The sequence below is a fragment of the Rhinoraja longicauda genome, chromosome 17 (genome assembly GCF_053455715.1).
Source record: "Rhinoraja longicauda isolate Sanriku21f chromosome 17, sRhiLon1.1, whole genome shotgun sequence".
Lineage (NCBI taxonomy): Eukaryota > Metazoa > Chordata > Chondrichthyes > Rajiformes > Arhynchobatidae > Rhinoraja > Rhinoraja longicauda.
Genome location: NC_135969.1, coordinates 19,264,707 through 19,287,266, shown reverse-complemented (window position 1 = coordinate 19,287,266; position 22,560 = coordinate 19,264,707). Strand labels below are relative to the sequence as shown.

General features: G+C 44.9%; 1 protein-coding gene across 4 annotated transcripts in view; it reads right to left on the bottom strand.

Moving 5' to 3' along the window:
* Window positions 1-19,645, bottom strand: part of abtb1 (ankyrin repeat and BTB (POZ) domain containing 1) — a 56,020-nt gene extending 36,375 nt beyond the window's left edge. Inside the window, exons 1-3 of one of the 4 annotated variants that reach the window (XM_078414237.1) lie at window positions 19,469-19,645; window positions 8,106-8,177; window positions 6,733-6,795 (exon numbers count right to left, since the gene is read on the bottom strand). In XM_078414237.1, the coding sequence (XP_078270363.1) occupies window positions 6,733-6,795; window positions 8,106-8,177; window positions 19,469-19,524 (191 nt within the window). In that variant the 5' untranslated portion in view covers window positions 19,525-19,645. Of the gene's footprint in view, window positions 1-523; window positions 615-5,676; window positions 5,746-6,732; window positions 6,796-8,105; window positions 8,178-19,468 lie in introns of those variants that run through there. The other 3 variants (XM_078414239.1, XM_078414240.1, XM_078414241.1) reach the window with 3 other exon arrangements.
* Between the last annotated feature and the right edge of the window lie 2,915 nt (window positions 19,646-22,560).

The window sequence follows — 22,560 nt, the reverse complement described above, 5'->3', positions numbered from 1 at the left end:
CTCAATATACTGACAAAACAATTATACAATTATTTAGGCAAGCACAGTGGCACAGCGGCAGAGCTGCTGCCTTAGCGCCAGAGATCCAGGTTCTATCCTGACTACAAGTGCTGTCTGTTGGAGTTTGTACATTCTCCCTGTGACCTCGTGGATTTCCACTGGATGCTCCGGTTTCCTTCCACATCCCAAAGACTTTCAGTTAGTAAGTTAATCGGCTTCTGTAAATAACCCCTAGTGTGTAGGATATCGAACTAGTGTGTGTGTGTATGATTGATGGTCAGCATGGACTTGGTGAACTGAAGGCCTGTTTCCATGCTGCATATCTAAACTAAATGAAAATCAATTAATTTGAGTTTTTTTTCTATTAAATAAATCATCATGCTGCTCAAGCTGGGTGCAAACGAATCTGTTTGCATGTAATAAAACTCAATTAATCCACCATCCAATTGTTTGGAAATCCTAATGGTTCACATCTGGTTCTCCAGGTGAATTAAGTATTGTAGGATATTAATAAGAATAATACCCGATAACAGTCCAGAAGATGTCCTAGTCTGGAGTGCCATAGTACTGAGGATGGATGATTATCAGTTTGACGGTAGTTGTGCGAAAGCATCTGTTCATAATAAGAGTTGCCATCTCAGTCCATGTGGAGGCAAAGTTGCATCCTCGCATAAAAGACAACCTCCATCATGTTATGTGGCATCATAGTCATGCTAAAGAGGACAGAACAGATCTGAGCTCTCAAAACCAATCGTTTATGAAGTACTGCAGTGATCAGAAGCAGCAGAAATGATCACCACAATCTGCAGCCTCCCTTACTGAAAAATATTTTTATCCCTTAACCAACAATAAAACATCTTATCTGGGTATTAGACATTGCCGGTAATGGGGTCTTGCTGAACATAAATTGGATGCCAGTTTCCTAAATTACACAATGATTATTATACTTTTGACCTGCAAAGTCCTTTTAGGAAATTAAGAAACCTTATTTTCAACAAATGAACCAGATTAACTGACGAACTGGGTACTGAATAACACAAACCCGTGGTAAAGAATACTATTTCACCTTTTATTCTACCAAGTCAGAGGATTCAATGATGTCTCAAAGACTGGAACCAGACTCCTGGCAAACCCTATAACTCGGGCTGAAGATCTAGCTTTAATCTAAATATGGGGGGGGGGGGGGGGGGGTGCAGCAAATTGGAAGTGTTAGTTAAAGGGGAAGAGAGTGCAGGAAATGTGAGAGAAGTCTCCCAAATTAATGGGACGGAAAGTTCAAGAAGGGGTAAGAGAGTAAGGTCGGGTAAAATCAGGACTGGTGTGAGAAGGGAGGTGAATACCGAATTAAAGGTCATAGAGAGTGATACAGTGTGGAAATAGGCCCTTTGGCACAACCTGCCCACTATGGCAGTTACACTAGGCCCACTTGCCTGCACTTGGTCCATATCCCTACAAACCTGTCCTATCCATGTAACTGTCTGTTTCTTAAACGATGGAATAGTCCCAGCCTCAATTATCTCCTCTGGCAGCTTGTTCCATACACCCACCACCCTGTGTGTGGAAAAAGTTACCCCTTGGATTCCTATTAAATCTTTTCCCCTTCACCTTGAACCTATGTCCTCTGGTCCTCGATTCCCCTACTCTGGGCAAGAGACTCAGTGCATCTACCCGATTTATTACTCTCATGATTTTGTTCACCTCTATGAGATCACCCTCAAACTCCTGCGCTGCAAGGAATAGAGACCCAGCCTCCTCAACCTCTCCCTATAGCTCACACCCTGGCAGAGGAGTTGAATAACTTTTTTTGCATCAGTCTTCACAGTGGAACGTGCCTGAAATTCAAGAGTCAGGGGGTGCAAGTTAATGGAGTGGCTATTACTAGGGAGAAGATGCTTGGGAGGCTGAAAGGGCTGAAGGTGGATGTCACCTGGGCCGGATGGACTGCACTCATGGGTTCTGAAAGAGGTGTCTTTAGAGATTGTGGAGGCATTGATAGTGATATTTCAGGAATCACTAGAGTCAGGACTGGTCCCAGATGATTGGAAAATTGACAATATTACCCCGCTGCACAAAAAGGGAGCAAGGCAGAACAGTGGGAATTGTAGGCTGGTTTTATCTGACTTTGGGGGTTGGTAAGAGTCCATTATAAAGGATGAGGTTACGGAATACTTAAGAGATTCACGATAAAAGAGGTCAGCATGGCTTTGTGAAGGGGAGGTCTTGCTTGACAAATGTGCTGGAATTCTTTGAAGAAGTAAATACTGTAGCATGCCAAACAGGTTAGGCTGCTTAGGAAGATGAGTTGAGAGTCCACGGTGTCAAAGGGCAGATACTAGCATGGATAGCAGGTTGGCTGAATGGCAGAAGACAAAGAGTGGCAATAAAGGGGGCTTTTCCAGTTGGCTGCCAGTGACTAGTGGAGCTCCGCAAGGGTCAATGCTGGGGCCACTACTCTTCACGTTGTATTTTAATGATTTGGACGAGGGGATTGAAGGCTTCGTGACAAAGTTTGCAGATGATACGAAAATAGGTGGAGGGGCAGGTAGTGTAGAGAAAGCACGGACTCTGCAGTAGGACGTGGACAGTTGGGAGAGAAGTGGCAGATGGAGTATAGTGTAGCAAAGTGTGGAGTCATGCATTTTGGTAGTAGGAATAAAGACATGCACTATTTTCGATTTTCTAAATGGAGTGAGAATCCAGAAATCGGAGGTGCAAATGGACTTGGGAGTGATGGTGCAGGATTCCCAAAAAGTTAAACTGCAAGTCGAATCGGTAGTAAAGAAAGCAAACTCAATGCTAGTATTTATTTCAAGAGGGCTTACATACAAAAACAGGGATGTATTGTTGAGGCTCTATAAGGCGCTGATAAGGCCGCATTTGGAATATTGTGAGCAATTTTGGGCACCATATCTGAGGAAGGATGTGCTGGCTCTGGAGAGGGTCCAGAGGAGGTTTATAAGAATGATTCTAGGAATGAGTAGGTTAACCCATGATGACCGTTTATCAGGACTGGGCCTGTACTCGCTGGAGTTAAGAAGAATGAGGGGGGACCTCATTGAAACATACAGAATAGTGAAAGGCTTGGATAGAGTGGATGTGGAGAGGATGTTTCCACCAGTGGGAGAGCCTAGGACTGGAGGTCATAACCTCAGAATTAAAGGGCGATCTTTTAGGAAGGAGACGAAGAGAAACGTCTTTGTCAGAGGGTGGTGAATCTGTGGAATTCTTTACCGCAGAAGGCTGTGGAGGCCAAGTCAGTGGATATTTTTAAGGCAGAGATAGATTCTTGATTAGTACAGGTGTCAGAGGTTATAGGGAGAAGGCAGGGGAATGGGGTTAGCAGGGAGAGATAGATCAGCCATAAATGATTGGTGGACTTGATGGGCCGAATGGCCTAATTCTACTACTATTCCTTATGAGCTTATGTTTAGTGTAGGGCAGAGGATGACAGGACCACCACAAAGTAAACTTAAAATGATATGCAAACCTGGTGAAGCGGCACAGAGGTTTACATGCAAATGAAGTTAAGTAAACAGCAAGCCAACATTTTCTCAACCAACACATCCGATCAAAGCTATTCTGCCTTGCTGCATCAGGTTATAAATAATGGTGGACAATTAAACTATTCTTTGGAGGAGATTGTTCCAAGAACATAAGGTCTTAAGTCCATAAGTGACAGGAACAGAATTAGGCCATTCGGCCCATCCAGTCTTCTTCGCCATTCAATCATGGCTAATCTATCTCTCCCTTCTAACCCCATTCTCTTGCCTTCTCCCCATAACCCCTGACACCTGCCTACAGCGGTGCGGTCAGTCATTGCCATCAGTGAGTCCCACGTCATTAAGCTCTTGGGGCTGGATATTGACTAAAAACCTCCCTAGACCTGGCATTAGTATTTTTACTTCCCTAGCCCTGCCACACAAGGACTTCAGCCAGCACAGTGGCGCAGCGGTAGAGTTGCTGCCTTACAGCAATGGAAACCCGGGTTCAATCCTGACTACGGATGCCGTCTGTATGATGTTTGTACGTTCTCCCTGTGACTGTGTGGGTTTTCTCTGGGTGCTCCGGTTTCCTCCAATACTCCAAGGTTGCACAGGTTTGTAGGTTAATTGGCTTTGTAAAACATTGTAAATTGCCTCTAGTGTGTAGGACAGTACGAGTGTACGAGTGATCGCTGGTCGACGCAGGCTCTGTGGGCCAAAGGGCCCATTTACACATTGTATCTCAAAAGTCTAAAGTAAAGTAAAGCAGATCAGAGGCTGCCTAACCTGTGTCATAGCCTCGTTTCCTGAGCCTTTATACCAATTACAAGGCACAAGTCAAAAATGCCTGGATCAATGCAGCTCCAATAACACTCAAAGTCTGACACCAACCATGCAAGACATTTTGAAGCCCACTTTGCCACATCACCCTCACCCCAAACATTAATTCCCTCCACTAATACATCACCATGGCTGCTATGTAAACCAGCCACAAAACACTGCAATTACTGGTCCAAGTTATTCTGACAATATCTTCCAAATCCTTGATCTTCATCGCCAAAAAGAGCAGCTACAGCAGACACACGGGAACACCGTGCCCTGCACTTTCACCTCTGTTTTACAGCATCCTAATTTAGAGAAACACCACTGTTCCTTTTGCTTGGAGCTCCTTCTGCAATATCAATGTGGGAGCACATTCTTTTCAGAGGAGCAGAATTAGGCCATTCTGCCCATTGTCTATCTTTCCTTCCCAACCCCATTCTCCTACATTCTCCCCATAACCTTTGACAACTTAATTAAGAATCTGTTAATTTCCATTGTAAAAACATCCATTGACAGCCTCCACAGCCATCTGTGGCAAGGAAATCCACACTCTGGCTACACAAACTCCTCCTTATCTCCTTTCGAAAGGTACTTCCTTTTAATTAGTAGGCCTTAGTGCATAGATACATGCAAAAATTTGGGGATTAATGTAGGATTAGTGTAAAGAGTGGTTGACGGTCGGCATGGACGCAGTGGACCGAAGGGCCTATTTCCATTCTGTAGCCTTGTGGTTATGAAAAGCACCACAGTTTTTTAACTTTTACAAATACAGCGGGGAAGCAGGCCCTTCAGCTCACAAAGCCCGCGCCGACCAGCCTGCTCGACTCAACATGTACACTAGTTCTACCCTACGCACCAGGGACAATTTACAGACACCGATTAACCTAAACTGCATGTTTTTGGAATATGGAAAGAAACTGGAGTACCTGGAGGAAACCCAAGCGGTCACGGAGACAATGTACAAACTCCGAACAGACAGCACCCATAGCCAGGATCGATCCCAAGTCTCTGGCATTGTAAGGCTGCAACTCTACCGCTGTGCCACCCTGCCGCCCTTGTTCTATGTTCTCTGGGAACGGCGTCTCAGGAGTTAAGCAGCAACTCTACCGCTGTGCCACTGTCAAGAATACCACATACCCCAACCTCCTCAAGAATGTTTGCTCTCCGATTAGGTTTCAGCAGCTTATTTAACACTTGGCTGAAATGTTTACTTCTGTTGCCCAGGAATTGAACTTTTAGTTATTCCCACTATCCCACCATCCCCATCCCATACCTCTTCCCCACATGGCTTGAACATCACACTGGAGAAATAATCCATGAGATCTGAAACTGAAGGGATGCAAGATAACCTGCCCCAGGGTCTCACACCTACCCCTAATGGACTTCAACCTCAAATCCTCGCAGGTGGTAAATTGAAAACGCCTCATTACAGACCCTCCAGCTGTAAAGGAAAGCACCCAAAAGTAATTGAGCAAAACACAAAGTGCTGGTATAGCTCAGTGGGTCAGGAAGCATCTGTGTAAGGAACGAACAGCAATGTTTCGGATCAGGACCCTTCTTCAGACTGTTCATAGGAGGGGGGGAGAGGGAGGGAGGAGGAGGAGGAGGAGGAGGAAAAGAGGTGTGGAGGCAGGACAAAGTCTGGCAAGTGATAGGTGGACACAGATGAGGGGGGGGGGGAGATGATGGGCAGATAAGTGGAGTAAGAGACAAAGGCTGGAGGTGAAATGGAGATAAAAGGACCAGATAATGCAGGGAATGAATTGTAAAGCTAGAGGGAGAACCAAAATGTAATTTGTACATAGACTCAAATGCCAACAGCAAGATTTCTCATGGCATGTAACAACTAAAATTATTAAATGTACATTAAAGACAATTTGCAGTTTTTTAATATAGTGTGGTTTTTAATGCTTTCTTCCTGTTTCATTTACATAGGCCTACTAAATGTTCCATTATATCTCTTGCAACATGCATTTACACAATAGCAAACATAATGAAGCCATCTGGTACTGGTCATGAAGACGCAGGATGCCACAATAAATACAAGTTGGGCATTCAGCATCCATGCAAGGGTCAAATATCATTTTAAAGCTCAGGAAGGCATTCAAGAGCAATAATTTGCACTCATTTAAAATACAATTTTTATCACAGCAGCTAAATCTCCCTTTGCACAAGTGCTTCATGCAATAAAATGTTTTGAAGTGTAAACACTTCTGATATTGCACAAGAAAGCTGATGTAAAATCCAATTAGGCAAATAGCTGAGATAAACAAAATAACAATGGTGCTAAGATGCAATTACAGCATGATGAATACGCAGACAGCTTCCATTGTGAATCTGGATTTAGGAATTTATACTTTAAGTGTTGGACAAAGCATGGTATAAGCAGAACCTATGGTAAACCTTTGCACATAGGAAGTGTACTTACAATGGCGTACTGTCCCATTTATCTTTTACATTTAATTCCACATCCCAATGTTCAACCAGATAGCTGAAAAAAAAGTAAAGCTCTATTAATACCTTTTCTAAAACTTTCTATTTTCCTGTCTAAAATTCAGCATATTAAACCCAACAAAAAGATAAAAACGGACTCAGATGCTGGTCACCCAAAACTATATCAGAAAGTGCAGGAAAACAAAGCAGAACGATCAGAGGCCTGTAGAATACAAACTATTGTGGCACTCTTCCATTAAAACCAAGACTTTTTTCGCATTATATGTTTTTAATCAAGCAGGTGTCAGGAGGAGGAAAGTGGTGTTTCTTTCTCCATCTTTATTCTCTCTAGAGAATAACGCAACATCTCAGCATTTAAATAAGTGGACATTAGAACATAGAATATTACAGCATGGGAACAGGCCCACGATGTCTGGTCCACCATGATGTCAATTCAAACCACACACCTGCCTGCACGTGGACGCAGCCCAGACCATCACACAAACCAATCTCCCTCTCATTGACGCCTCCTGCTGCCTCGGCCAGGCCACCAGCGTAATCAAGGACGAGTCGCACCCTGACCACTCCCTCGTCTACCCTCTCCCTTCGGGCAATAGGCATAGAAGTGTGAAAACGCACGCCTCTTGATTCAGGACAGTTTCTTCCCAGCTTTTATCAGGCAACTGAACCATCCTATCAACAACTAGAGAGTGGTCCTGAGCTACTATCTGCCTCATTGGAGACCATTGGATTATCTTTACTCGGACTTTACTGGTTTTACTTATAAGGAGGAACTGCAGATGCTGGTTTAAGCCGAAGATAGTCTGAACAAGGGTCTCGATCCAAAATGTCACCGATTCCTTCTCTCCAGAGATGCTGCCTTTTTACTAGTTTTACCTTGCACTAAACCTTATTCACGCTATTCCCTTTATCATGTATCCGTACACTATGGATGGCTCGATTGTATTGTCTTTCTGCTGACTGATTAGCACACAATAAAAACTTTTCACTGTACATATGACAATATACTACTCACCAAACTCTCAATATCCCCCAATTCCCTGTGGGTTATGTGTCTGTCTAAATACCTTTCAAAAGTTGCTATTGTATGTGCTTCCACATATTCCTGTGGTAACATGTTCCCGACACGCACCAGTCTACGTACAAAACAACTTGCCCGATAAATCTCCTTTCAACTTTCCCCCTCTCATCTTAAAGCAATGGTCTCCGGTATTTGACATTTCCACTTTGGGGGGGAAAAAAGTCTACCTAACCTATCTATACTTCTCATAAGTTTATAAACATCCATCAGGTCTCCCTTCAACCTCCAGAGGAAACAATCCAAGTTTGTCCAATCTCTCCTTATACCCAATATCCTCTAATCCAGGCAGCATTCTGGTAAATTTCTTCTGCATCCACTCCAAAGCCTCCACATCCTTCCTATAATGCAGAAACCAGAAATGCACAAATTACTCCAAATGAGGCTTAACCACTTGACTCCTACCTGACAAATAGGAGTCATTTAAAAGTAAGAGCCAAGTTAAGTTTATTGCCAGAGCCCACCAGTTGCTATAAGGACGACCGACAAAGACAACATGTCCATGGGATAGTAGAAACAAAGAAATGCAGATTTATGCAGATGCTGGCTTATACCATAGATACAAAGTACTGGAGTAACTCAGCGTGTCAGGCAACATCTCTGGAGAAAAAGGATGGGTGATTTTAGAAACAGGAGAGAATGCCACTATTATAGAAATTGTACCGGGGTGGTTAAAAATGAAATTGAGAGCAATGAGGAGACATTATTGGTCAACAAGATTGAGGAAATGTACTTAACACATCTCTTGATAATATCATCAACTCTGTGATATTATCAAATGAATGTTTAATGCCTTCATGTGTTTTCAAACTTCTCACTGTCGCTATAATACTAGGCAAAGGAACTTGCAACCTAATATGATCCATCATTGTTATAACTTGTGACTGTGGGACTTGAAGCCTTCCACAAAACTACTACAAGCTATTTATTGTAAATTAACTCATTAGTATTTCATAGGAGCATCAAACACAGACACAGGCCCTTTCGGCCCTCTATGTCTGACCATTGATCCCCTATTGAGATTAATTCTAAGTTATTTCAGTTTCGCACCCACTCTCTACACACGAGGAACAATTTTACAGAGGTCAACTAACCTACAAATCCACACGACTTTGGGTTGTGAGGAAACCAGAGCACCCGGAGGAAACCCACGCGGTCGCAGGGAGAAGACGCAAACTATAAACAGAAAGCACCAGAGGTCAGCATTGAACCTGGGTCTTTGGCACTGTGAGGCAGAGGCTCTACCAGTTGCGACACCATGCCATCAACTTCTTTGGACTGCTTCCACAATCTTTATATCTCTTCTTTGAAAAAAGGATACCAAATCTGTGCATAATACGCCAGGTAGACTCACCAAGACTTGCATAATTATAACATTATCTCAAGCATAATGCCTTTCCTACAGTTTGATGCATTTCTGTTGATACACACACACACAGTCTTTTCAGATGAGGCAGAGGTTCACTTGCACCATCTCTTCCAACCTCATCTACTGTATTCGCTGTTCCATGTGTGGACTCCTGTATATCGGCGAGACCAAGCGCAGGCTTGGCAATCGTTTCACTGAACATCTCCGCTCAGTCCACCTAAATCGGCCTCATCTCCCAGTTGCTCAACACTTTAACTCCCCTTCTCGTTCCCACTCCAACTACATTTTATCTCTGTACCGCCCACTCCCCTGGCATCAGTCTGAAGAAGGGTCTCGACCCGAAACGTCACCCATTCCTTCTCTCCAGAGATGCTGCCTGTCCCGCTGAGTTACTCCAGCATTTTGTCTATCTTCGATTTAAACCAGCATCAGTTCTTTCCTACACATACACACACACACACACACACACATATATATATATGCAAACATAAAGCAAACAAACAATAATAATGGAAAAAGACAAAATCAATGCCTCCAAGTCCATGTAGCTCAGAGCTTATTTGGAGGTTATAGTGTTTGGAGGTTATAGCCTGATGGCTGTAGGGCTGTTCCTGAACCTGGACATTACAGTTTTCTGGCTCCTGTATCTTCTTCCCGATGGCAGGAGTGAAATGAGTGTGTGGCCAGGGTGGTGTGGGTCTCTGAAGATGCTGGCTGCCTTTTTGGGCTGATGATGCTGACTGACTCTGTCAAGACCCTGCATCAACATTTTGTGTCTCCATTTTAGTGGGTGACAATGCAACTGCTCAAGTCATTCCTCAATCTTCACTATCATAATAGATCAGCTGGTCAGGCACAGTAAAAAAAAAAGGGACTATTTTAACTCTTACCTCCCTTTTCGTCAAAGGCTACATTGTAGATTAAAAACAAGCATTAAAATCTCTTGACCCAGTCAGGACTGCTCTCAATCTAAGAAAATTAAAAGCATATGTTTATATAAGAATTGCCACGGAGAGATTCTCTATCACGAGTTAACCTATTTCTTCCACTCCAATCAAAATATCACCTTGCCTTATAAATAGTTGATCGCAGCACTCAGCAGTTCTTGCTTGTCTCTGCTGGCTTTTGGTAATCTTGTTTTATCTGCGGGTTTGTCAATAACAAGAAGGATTTTATTGTGTCATACTCAATCCCCCCTTCCAGGAAACACCAGTGAAATGGCACTTAACCTGTTTGGTTTAGGAGATCCCAACAACAATAACTCTTTACCAGTCTGCTGGGTTCAGAGCATAAGGAATATCAAAAATTAGCACGCTGTGTCCTTAAGCAAGCCACTAATAGAGTTACAGGGTGGCACAATGACGCAGCTTGCTGCCTCACAGCGCCAGAGACCCGGTTTGATCTTGACTACGGGTGCTGTCTGTATGGAGTTTGTACTTTCTCCCTGTGACCTCGTGGGTTTTCCCCGGGTGCTCTGGTTTACTCCTACACTCCAAAGACGTACAGGTTTGTAGGTTAATTGGACTAGGTAAAATTGTAAATTGTCCCCAGTGTGTAGGATAATGCTAATGTACGGGGTGATCGCTGGTCTGTGAGGACTCAGTGGGCCGAAGGGCCTGTTTCCACACTGTATCTCCAAAGTCTTATAGTCATGGAATTGTACAGCACAGGAACAGGTTCTTCAGCCCACCATGTCCATGCCACCCACGGTACTCTTCTACACTAATCCCATTTACACTCATCAGGACTAGTGCGGATGGGACATGTTGGTCGGTGTGGGCAAGTTGGGCTTGAAGAGCCCGTTTCCACACTGCATGACTCTGCACAAATCTTGCACCCAAGGTTCCTGCCTCGATATTCAATAACTTAAAAACGTTCAGTAGTCAGCTGAGTATTCATTTGTGCCAGTTAGTTGCCAGTGCAGGAGGAATAAAAATTGAATAGTCAACGAGCTGACCAGCACAGAAACCAGCCCCTTTCCAGTCTTTGGAACCATGTAATTTTAGAAAGATTCAAGTCTCTTTTCTCTTTTCTTTGGAGGTAAGGGTTTCTGCTGTTACCATGTGAACCAAATATGATTGTTGCTAGATATTTTATGGGAGGTGATGGGGAGAATCATACCTGTCACACTTTGTCCTTCCTCCCCCTTCTCTAGTTTCTATCTGTCCACCTTACCCCTTCCCCATCCCACAACAAGCCTGAAGGAGGGTCTTGACCCAAAAAGTCACTCATCCACGTTCTCCAGTATTTTTGTCTGACCTGCTGAGTCTAATATTTCACGGTTCCAAAGTGATTGGAAACACTGAAACATAGAAGCATGTAACGTCATAGACCAATACATTATGGAAATAGGCTCTTCAGCCCAACTCATCCATGATGTCCCATGTAAGCTCGTCCATTTGGCCCATATTCCTTTAAACCTTTCCTATCCTGCCCACCTGTCCAAGTATCCTTCTTATACTATCATAGTATGTCTCAACTACCTCCACTGGCAGCTTAATGCATAAACTCACCACTCACACAAGTGAAGATTGCCCCTCAGTTTCCAATTAAATCCTTCCTTTCTCACCTTAAACCTATCTCCTCTCGTTCTTGATTCCAATACTCTGGGTAAAAGGCTCCGTGCATTCACCCAGTCTATTCCACTCATGGTTTTATGCACCTCTATAAGATCACTCCTCAGCCTTCTGCGCTCCAGTGTATAACGTCCCAGCCTGCCCAACCTCTCCCTGCAGCTCTGGCCCTCGAATCCCGGCAACATCCCCCGTAAATCTCTGCACTCTTTCCAGCTGTGGCCTATTTGTAGTCAGCATGTTCCCTGCAAAAAACAGTGGTTATTTATTCAGATATCATCGGAGATAATTATTGTCTCGTGCGTTAGTTCATGATCACTCCTGTTCCTGAAATAGGATCTGTTGTCTTTCATTTAAAAAAATAATTTATTCATAAAAAAAATTAAATACAATATAGAACATTTATGACAATATTTTCATAACATAACACAACTTCCTTTACTTCAACTTAGCACATCATCAGTTTCCCATTTACAACCATAAAGGCAAGCAGTTCATGGCAGTCTAGCCTATTTGGGTGCTGGGGCAAAAGGGACCAAAACTATGGGCATTTCTTACCAAACGCTCGGAGTAGCTGCACCCAGCTTCAGCATGTCTATTAGCCCCAAGGTCCTGAAGTAATTCATTCAGTTATCTTTTTTTGCCACAGGTATCTAGGTACAGTGAAATTCTATGTTTTGTATACAACCCGGTAATATCATACAGCAGACCTCGCCTCAGCAGTGCACACAGAGTCGGCAGGTTTCTGGTGCCGACAAAGGTACAAAAGGTTAATGGAACAGTCTTATCTTCTGGTCGCAGCGGCAAACCAGGCCTATCACTGCATGTGATCGCAGGCGGCCCCCGCCAGGTCCCCCTTCATTCTTGGCGGGCCCCCGCCGAGTCCCCCTAAATTCCCAATGAATTTGCTAATCTGCTGCATTCAATCATGTACAATTAATGGATAAAGCATGTATTTCTTGGAATTTAATAACATATGCTTTACAGCTTCTTCCCTACAGAGTGAGTGTGAGGGTGTGTATGTGCGTGAAGGTCTGTGTGTGCGTGAAGGTCTGTGTGTGTGCGTGTGCATGAGGGGTGTGTGTGTCTGTGAGGGTGTGTGTCTGAGGGTGTATGTGTGTGTGTGTGTGTCTGAGGGTGTGTGTGTGTGTGTGTCTGAGGGTGTGTGTGTGTGTGTCTGAGGGTGTGTGTGTGTCTGAGGGTGTGTGTGTGTCTGAGGGTGTGTGTGTGTCTGAGGGTGTGTGTGTGTGTGTCTGAGGGTGTGTGTGCGTGTCTGAGGGTGTGTGTGTGTGTGTGTGTGTCTGAGGGGGTGTGTGTGTCTGAGGGTGTCTGTGTGTGCGTGTCTGAGGGGGTGTGTGTGCGCGTGTCTGAGGGTGTGTGTGCGTGTCTGAGGGTGTGTGTGTGTGTGTCTGAGGGTGTGTGTGTGTGTGTGTCTGAGGGTGTCTGTGTGTGTGTGTGTCTGAGGGTGTGTGTGTGTCTGAGGGTATGTCTGTGAATACACTACACTTTTTTTGCTCGTTTATTATATTGCTTAGAGTACTATGTTTACATATTCTGTTGTGCTGCTGCAAGTAATATTTTCATTGTTCTGTGTGGGGCATATGACACATGACTCTTATCCGCATTGACTCTTGACCCTTATCTGCATTGGAATAATCCTCATCTCACTGTTCCATTTGTAGACATCTCACCATTGTACTGGAGTTTGAACTAATTGTATTTATGTATAGTGTTATCCAATCTGTTTGGAAAGCATGCAAAACAAAGTTTTTCACTGTAACTCAGTGCACGTGACAATAATAAACTCAACCCTAAACCTGAAACGCAGCACCACCCTTACTATTTTAATCCACTCTTTCTATTTTCAGTCCTACATAGTTTCAAGTCTGATACAAGAGTATTAATGACAACATAATTCTGGAGTCCCCTCACCAAGCTTCAGTTACACAGTCTTATACAGAGAGCGGTTTCAGTGTGATGTCAATGTGATATACCCATCTCCTCTCCCTCAACCTAAAGCAAATAGCACTGTGCCTTGTGTCTCAGTTTACAGTGGGATGGGACTGCACTTCAGCATTGGGAGCCGAGCACTGGGAACATTCACATGTTAGGGGCATCAAATCCAAGAAGACATTAGTTTAATGCGAGGGCAGGGAGTTTTAAAGGGGATTGAGGGGAAAGTTTTTTGTTTAATTTAGAGATACAGCATGAATACGGGCATGTCAGGCCACCAAGTCCATGCCGACCATCGATCACCCGTTCACACTATCCCACTTTCTCATCCACTCCCTACACACTAGGGGCAATTTACAACCTACAAACCCACATGTCTTTGGGATGTGGGAGAAAACCAGAGCATCCGGAGAAAACCCACGTGGTCATAGGGAGAACGAACATACAGGCAGAAGTGAGGTCAGGATGGAACCCGGGTCTCTGGCGCTGTGAAGCAGCAGCTCTTCCAGCTGCACCACCCTCTTATTTTGTCTTTTTATTTTAAACACATCTATGACATGCTGCCAAAGTAGGTAATGGAATCAGAAACAACTACTACAATTGCGACATTTACACAGACTCTTAAATAAGCAAGGCACAGAAGGATACGATCCTAATGGAGGCAAATGGAACTAGAGCAAATGGTCAAAAAAAAGTTTGGATGGATATGGTGGGTCGAAGGGCCCAATTTTATCCTGTATAACCCTATGACTCTAATAACTTTCGAGAGGTTTGCCAAAATAGAATTCCTCTAGGTTAAGATGAGGTTGAGTTTAATATAGTTTAGAGAAAACCAACGCTGTCACAGGGGGAACGTATAAACTCCGTACAGACAGCACGCGTAGTCAGACTCTAACCCAGGTCTCTGGCACCGCAAGCCAATAACTCTACTGCTGCGCCACTGTGCCGCTGATGTTCATTTGTAAATCTTCCTGGCACTCCAACCTGACCCTTTATTATTTAAAATAACATTTAAAATCTTACTTAAAGCTCGACTTTTTTGACAGTTGCCAGGAAAACTTTACTCTACAATTGTGATTATTTTGAGTGAATTGCATGTTACTCTTAAAAGTCCAGCGAAACCTTCAAAAGTTACTAGTACCGAAACAATACAACTTTCTGCAACTGCTTGCAAACATCATCATTGCTTCCCCACCCCCGCACTCTCAGTTATCAGCCCAGTTTATTCTTTTGTCCACATTGTGACTTTCCAAAGCTTGTTTTGCATTGGAAATGTACGATACAAGGTGATACAGAAAACAATGTTTTTTAAGGGCCTGTCCCACTTAGGCGATTTTTTAGGCGACTGCCGGCGACTGTCATAGTCGTAGCAGGTCGCCGAAAAACCGGCGACTGGACCTCCCCCCACGACAATGTCTATGACAAGCTACAACAACCTACCACTTAGGTCGTCAAGCTACCGACAACAAGCGACCCAATTGTCACGACTTAGGACGTCCACCTACGACCGTGCCTACGACAACCTACGACCATACAGGCGACAACCTACGACAACTAAAGTCAATCTACGTCTGCCCGCGACAAGCTACGACCCTGTCAGCTACAACTGAAGACAATTCACGTCATTTTGGCCTCCGGTTTTGACGCCGGCACCTGTCGCCAGTTGTCGTAGGTAGTCGCCAATGGAATTCACCGAAGTCAGCTCCGGCGACAACCTATATCACCTGGCGACAACCCAGGACAGCACCTACTTCAGGAGACGTCAAGCTACGGTCATTGGCGTGAAACTAACAGTCGCCAGAATTTTTTAAACGTCGCAAAATCCAGCCGAGACCAGAAAAACGCTACGATTCTTTGGAGACTACTCACGACCATACAGGCAACCGTGTGCCGATAGCCTAGTCGCCTAAAAAATCGCCTAAGTGGGACAGACAAATAGTGGTGATGATCCGAGTCTGCCTACTCAGTGCAAGTGATGGAAAGAGTCAAATCAGGACGTTCAAATGGGAAGACAAGAGGCACAACAGAAAATAATTTTCCAACCACAGGGAAATGGAATTGAATAGATTGTTGCCCTGGGATCCTGCATGGACCAGTCTCCTGCTGCTCTGTAACACTTCTATGATTGTTGACCTTGCCCTTACATGCATTTTCACAATTGCCATGCAGCTTACAGCTAGAGAAGCACCTGTTGACACATAACGACATAACACTGTGGGAAATGCAACAGTCATACATTGTCGTCCTTAAATCTGCCAGGGGGCCTGCTTCCGTGATGTTGACTGATATATTGGCTCCACCCACAAGTTTAGCTTAGAGATACAGGGCAGAAACAGGCCCATTGGCCCACCGAATCCACACCGTCTAGCGATCCTTGCACATTAACACTACTCTAATCACACTAGGGACAATCATTTTAAACGTTTATTTACATTTAGACATTTATACCAAGCCAATTAACCTACAAAGGATGGGAGAAAACCAAAGATCTCGGAGAAAACCCACGCAGGTCACGGGGAGAACGTACAAAGTCCGTACAGACAGCACCCGTAGCCAGGATTGAACCCGGGTCTCTGGCATTGTAAGGCAGTAGCTCTACCATCTGAAGGGAATGGGAAAACTCCAGCCAATATTAATGCCAAACTGCATGCATCATAACGCAGGTCAGCTTCTGATCTTGGGACCAGCTCTATACTAGTCAAGTCAAGTCAAGTCAATTTTATTTGTATAGCACATTTAAAAACAACCCACGTTGACCAAAGTGCTGTACATTTGATTAGGTTCCAATAGAAAAAAAATGAAAACATACAGTAGCACGCAAACAGTTCACAGCGCCTCCTCAATGAGCCTCAAACGCTAGGGAGTAGAAATATGTTTTGAGCCTGGACTTAAAGGAGTCGATGGAGGGGGCAGTTCTGATCGGGAGAGGGATGCTGTTCCAGTCTAGGAGCTGCAACCGCAAAAGCGCGGTCACCCCTGAGTTTAAGCCTAGACCGCGGGATAGTGAATACTAGACGTTGAAGCCTGATAATATTGGGGTTTTTAATTCATTTAATTTTTTTGTTTATTATGTTATGCAATTTGAGTTTCACTGTACCTTAATTGGTACACATGACAATAAACTGATCTTTGAATCTTCTGAACCTTCATCAGTCTAAAGAAGAGTCTCGATCCGAAACATCACCTATCCATGTTCTCCAGAGATGCTACCTGACATGCTGAGATAGTCCATCAGTTTTGGTCCTTTTGTGTATTAGCCAGCATCTGTATGTTTCTACATGTTACCCCTGAGTATTGTGTTTACAGACCTGTTATGCAGTTGCAAGTAAGGACTTCATTGTTCCTTTATCGGTACACATGACAATTAAACACTTTTGACTCTTGAAGCCGTTTGCTGTATACCAAACCGGTATTTGTATTCACTGAGTGTAAAAATAAAGAGCTGCAGATGCTGGTTCATACAAAAGATAGGCATAAAGTGCTGGGGTAACTCAGCGGGGGTAGGCAGCATCTCTGGAAATAAAGGATAGGTGACATTTTGGGTCAGTACCCTTCTTCAGACTAAAAGCAAGGTGGGGGGAAGAGAACTGAAGGGGAGAAAATACCTTATGTAGTCTGGGAGATAATGGCCTGGCGCTCATCTGTGGGGTCATGGTCAAGGGGTAGGTACGAGGAGGTGTGCGAGAGCTGGCGCCCAGTTTTAGCATGGTCTTTCCTCGGCTCGTTCTCTCCCCTCTCCCCACCCCCTCTTACTTCCAGTCTAAAGAAAGGTCCCCACCCAAAACATCACCGATCCTTTATCTCCAGAGATGCTGCCTGACTCGTTGAGTTACCCCAGGATCTTTTGTACTCACTGCTCTGACAAAGACAGTGAATAGTGGACACATTGGTGAGATCACAAAGACTGCCATGGTATGGAATTGTGTCCTTGCTGTCACCCATGGACCTCCTGACTAACCACACTATTAAAGATATTCTTCCTCTTCAAACTTCCTGCCTCAATCAGTGCGACCAATCCAGAATGGCTTCACCACTGTTTGAGACGTTGTTTGCATATCGATGGCATTTATTTTTCCATAATTAACACTCCCCACACAATAACAATTATTTCTATTTCCATTTTGCCTTTAATGCAATGCTAAATGGTCCATGACTATACTCTCCATACACTCACAAGAGGCATCCCGCATTGTGAAACAATGCTGAAGAAGGCTCCCAACCCAAAATGTTGTCTATCCATGTCCTCCAGAGGCGCAGCCTGACCCACTGAGCACTTTGTGTTCTACGCAAGATTCCAGCATCTTCAATCCCTTCAGTCTACAGTGAAACAATCATTTGACTCACCTGCTGATAACTTCATCGAAATCCAAAATCTCAATGAAGGATTTGACTACCAGGCATGTTCTTTGTCCTCTGACTGAACAGGATTTTCTATATTATGTATGACTGAACTTCTGTTAATAGATTTGATTACATGCAATAATGAAATTGTGTATATGGCAATAAACTCGACTTGATTTGACAGGAGAGGAAAGTTTGTATGCAGTGCAGGTTCTTTCTTTTTTTTAAGCCAAGCTACATAGTGACGCAATATAAAGGTTCCAGTAAAAACTCAATCAAATGAAACCAGGCCTCAGTATTTTGCCCACAGATTGCATCAAATCACATCATCACGCCTGAAAAAGGGTTCCGACCTGAAACATCACCTATCCATGTTCTCCAGGGTTGTTGCCTGACCTGCATTTGCCATTCTTTGCTTCTGCATTTTGACTGTTCCACTGGAAAATGTCCTTAAGCTATGCCCACTTTAAAAAAGTTCCTCTCAGGTCTGAAGAAGGGTTCAGAACTGAAACGTCACCGAGACATGAACTCCAGGAATGCTGCCTGACACCCCGAGTTATTCCAGCAGTTTGTATCTTTCCTTGGTAAACCAACATCTGCAGTTCCTTGTTTCTACATATTATCTATTTAACAACCTGTTGCTCCATCTCGTTTCAGGCACAGGTACCTCTGGGGTGGACCACATTTTCATGAATCAAAGATCAACTTGCCAAACATAAGCCTGCATTACTAATATGAACATCACTGACATTAAGTCTGCTGCACACACTTGCTGCTCGGGTTTCCGACTTCCTTCAAGCTTTCCCCAGCTGAATCAGAAGAAATCATGCTTCTCCAGAAAAATCAAGACTCAGTCTGAAGAAGGATCCCGACCCAAAACATCACATGTCCATGTTCTCCAGAGATGCTGCCCTCACCTCCAATCTTCCCCTTAAAACTCTCCTCTCCCTCCCAGACCCACCTTCTCCTCCCAGTCAGACTCACCTCCAAACTCCATCAGACTCACCTCCAAACCCCATCAGACTCACCTCCAAACCCCATCAGACTCACCTCCAAATCCCATCACTCTCCTCCAAACCCCATCAAACTTCTCCTCCTCCCCCAGACTCACCTCCAATTCCCATCAGACTCACCTCCAAATCCCATCAGACTCCCCTCCAAACCCCATCAGACCCAGTTGTTCTCCCCAACCCCACTCTTCATACTCACTCTTCATACTCTCTCTCTCTCCCTCCCCCCCACTACCTCCCCCCACTCCCTCCCCCCACTCCCTCCCCCCACTCCCTCCCCCAACTCCCTCCCCCACCCCACTCCCTCCCCCCCACCCTCCACTCCCTCCCCACTCCACCACCCCCCCCTCCCCTCAGGCCCGGCCGCTAACATTCATCCCACTCACCGCACTCTGGACACTTCTCCCTTCCTGCAGCTGGTGAACAACTCGCCACTGTCCATGTCTCTGCCGCCGCTGCAGTTCGGCGGCGACGCATCGACCTGCCGCGCTTTATTATTGTTTGTGCCGCTCGACCGCCGGGCGTCAGCAGCAGCAGCAGCACCGCGCAGCCGCCCACCGCAGCGCCGCCGCCGGCCGGGAGGTGGAAACGGCCCTCCGGCCGCAGCGCCGCCGCCGGCCGGGAGGTGGAAACGGCCCTCCGGCCGCAGCGCCGCCGCAGGACAGGAGGAGGCACAGGCAAAGATACTGGGCACCAGTTCTGCCACCGCAGCCTGACAAGAGAGCCATTTTTTAAAATGTTGTATTTTCTCTGATGCTATAACTGTTTTCTACACTTTATTTTCTATTTGTACAGTATGGTTTGACTGGATAACACGCAACACAAAGCTTTCACTGTATCTTTGTACATGTGACAATAACAGTTCTACATGATCCCACTTTCTCATCCACTCCTGCTGCCCCAAGTCTAGTCAAGTTAAGTTTATTTGTCACATACACATAAATGTGCAGTGAAATGAAAGATTCAAATACCGGCCACCGAATGGTGAACGAGGTCTGATTGACCTGGACGATGACACGTTGGCCTGGCTCGCCTCAACGGAGCTGCAGGTCTAAAAGACATACGACAGAAGAAGAAGATCCACTCCAGACAAACGGGGCAATTTACAGAGCGACGGGCGGCACAGTGGCGCAGCTGGAGAGCCGCTGCCTCACTGCATCACAGACCTGGGTTTGTTCCTGACCGGGTGCTGTCTGCTGTATGTTCTCACTAAGACGGCGTGGGTTTTCTCCGGGTGCTCCGATTTCCTCCCACGGGCCCAATGTCGTGCGAGTTTGTAGGTTAATTGGCCCCTCTGTAAATTGCCCCTCGTGTGTAGGGTTAGTGGATGAGAAAGTGGGAGAAAACAGAACAGGTGTGAACAGGTGACCGATGGACAGGGTGGATTCGGTGGACCAAAGGGTCCGTTTTCATGCTGGCAAATTGTCAAACAGACAATTTAGTTTCGAGACCCAGCATGGAAACAGGCCCTTCACCCCACCAAGTCTGTGCCGACAATTAACCATTTACACTAGTTCTATGTTATCCCACTTTCTCATCCATTCCTTGCACATTAGGGGGAATTTACAGAGTTAGTTTGTTTATTGTCACGTGTATGGAGGTACAGCGAAAAGCTTTTGTTTGCATGCTATCCAGTCAAAAATAGATCATACATGATACGGCACGGTAGCGCAGCGGTAGAGTTGCTGCTTTACAGCGAATGCAGCGCCGGAGACTCAGGTTCGATCCTGACTACGGGTGCTGCACTGTAAGGAGTTTTGTACGTTCTCCCCGTGACCTGCGTGGGTTTTCTCCGAGATCTACAGTTTCCTCCCACACTCCAAAGACGTACAGGTATGTAGGTTAATTGGCTGGGTAAATGTAAAAATTGTCCCTAGTGGGTGTAGGATAGTGTTAATGTACGGGGATCGCTGGGCGCGGACTTGGTGGGCCGAAAAGGCCTGTTTCCGCGCTGTATATATATGATATGATATGAATACAATCAAGACATCCACAGTGCACAGATAATGGGTAAAGGATACAAAATTTAGCGCAAGATATAACATTGAAGTCTGATAAACTCCAATTTAAGTTAGTTCAAAGGACTCCAATGAGGTAGATGGCAGATCAGGACTGCTCTCGCGGGTGAGAAGACAGTTCAGTTGCCTGATAACAGCCAGGAAGAAACTGTCCCTGAATCTGGAGGATTCCAGAGGCCTATTAACCAACGAACCCACACGTCTTTGTTTTGCACAGTCTTTCTCCTTTTTACTGTCTTGCAGATGTTTTCATGCATTTACTGAGTCGATGTGTCTGTGATGCTGCAGCAAGCAAGATTTGCATTGTATTTACTCCTCACCATACTGGTCCATATGACAGTAAACTGAACTCAGCCTGGCTTGCATACCGACATCCCTGTAGAAAGTAGAAAGGGGAGGAAGAAGGACAAGCGTGGAGTGCAGTGTAGTCAGTGCAAAGGCCTTCTGGGGAAATACTGCAGTCCAAGATCCCACTGACACCAGGTATCAGCCTCACAAACAATCACTGGGTGTCGTGTTCAAAGTGGTCTCATAAGTGGATAGGAGAGGTTTGGAGGAACATGGGTCAAATGTAAGCAAATAGGCACCAAAATCGGTATGCACAAGTTGGGCCGAAGGGCCTGTTTCCATGCTGTATGACTCTATGAGTGACTCAAAGAACTGCAAGTGCTGGAATCTTGAGCAAAGCACAAAAGTGCTGGAATAACTCAGAGTCAGGCAGCACCTGTGGAACAAAATAGATAAGCGACGCTTCGGGTCAGGACTTTTTCAGACGTGTAAACAGAATGTATCGATTTGGTGGCACAATGAATGTATTGATTTGGTAATATAGTCAGTATAAAGAAAGATCCACTGATTGTGCTGTATTTCCCGAGTATCATTTTACTGTTTATTTCTGAAGTGACAAACGGCAAGTGGTTGGCCTAGGTACACGACGTTGGTGAGGACGCATTTGGAAAGAGGGCAGAGAAGATTTACGAGGATGTTGCCTGGAATCGAGGGCCTGATCTATCGGGAGGTTGGGCAGGGTAGGACTTTATTCCTGGGAGTATAGGAGGATGAGGGGTGATCTTAAGGAGGTGTATAAAATCATGAGGGGAATATATAGGGTAAATGCACAGAGTTTATTATCCAGAATAGGGGAATCAAGACCAGAGGACATAGGTTAAGGTGAGAGGGGAAAGATTTATTAGGAACCTAAGAGGCAAATTTTTCACTCAGAGTGTGGTGGGTATATGGAACAAGCTGCCAGAGGAGGTAGTTGCAGCAAGTACTATATCAATATTAAAAACACACTTGAATAGGTACATGTACGCACAGATACATAGAAAAGATTTAGAGGGATGTGAGCCAAATGCAGGAAGATGGGACCAGTGTAGATGGGGCATCTTGGTCGGCTTGGGCAAGTTGGGCCGAAGGGCCTGTTTCCGTGCTATGTAACTCTATAAGTCTGTTCAACA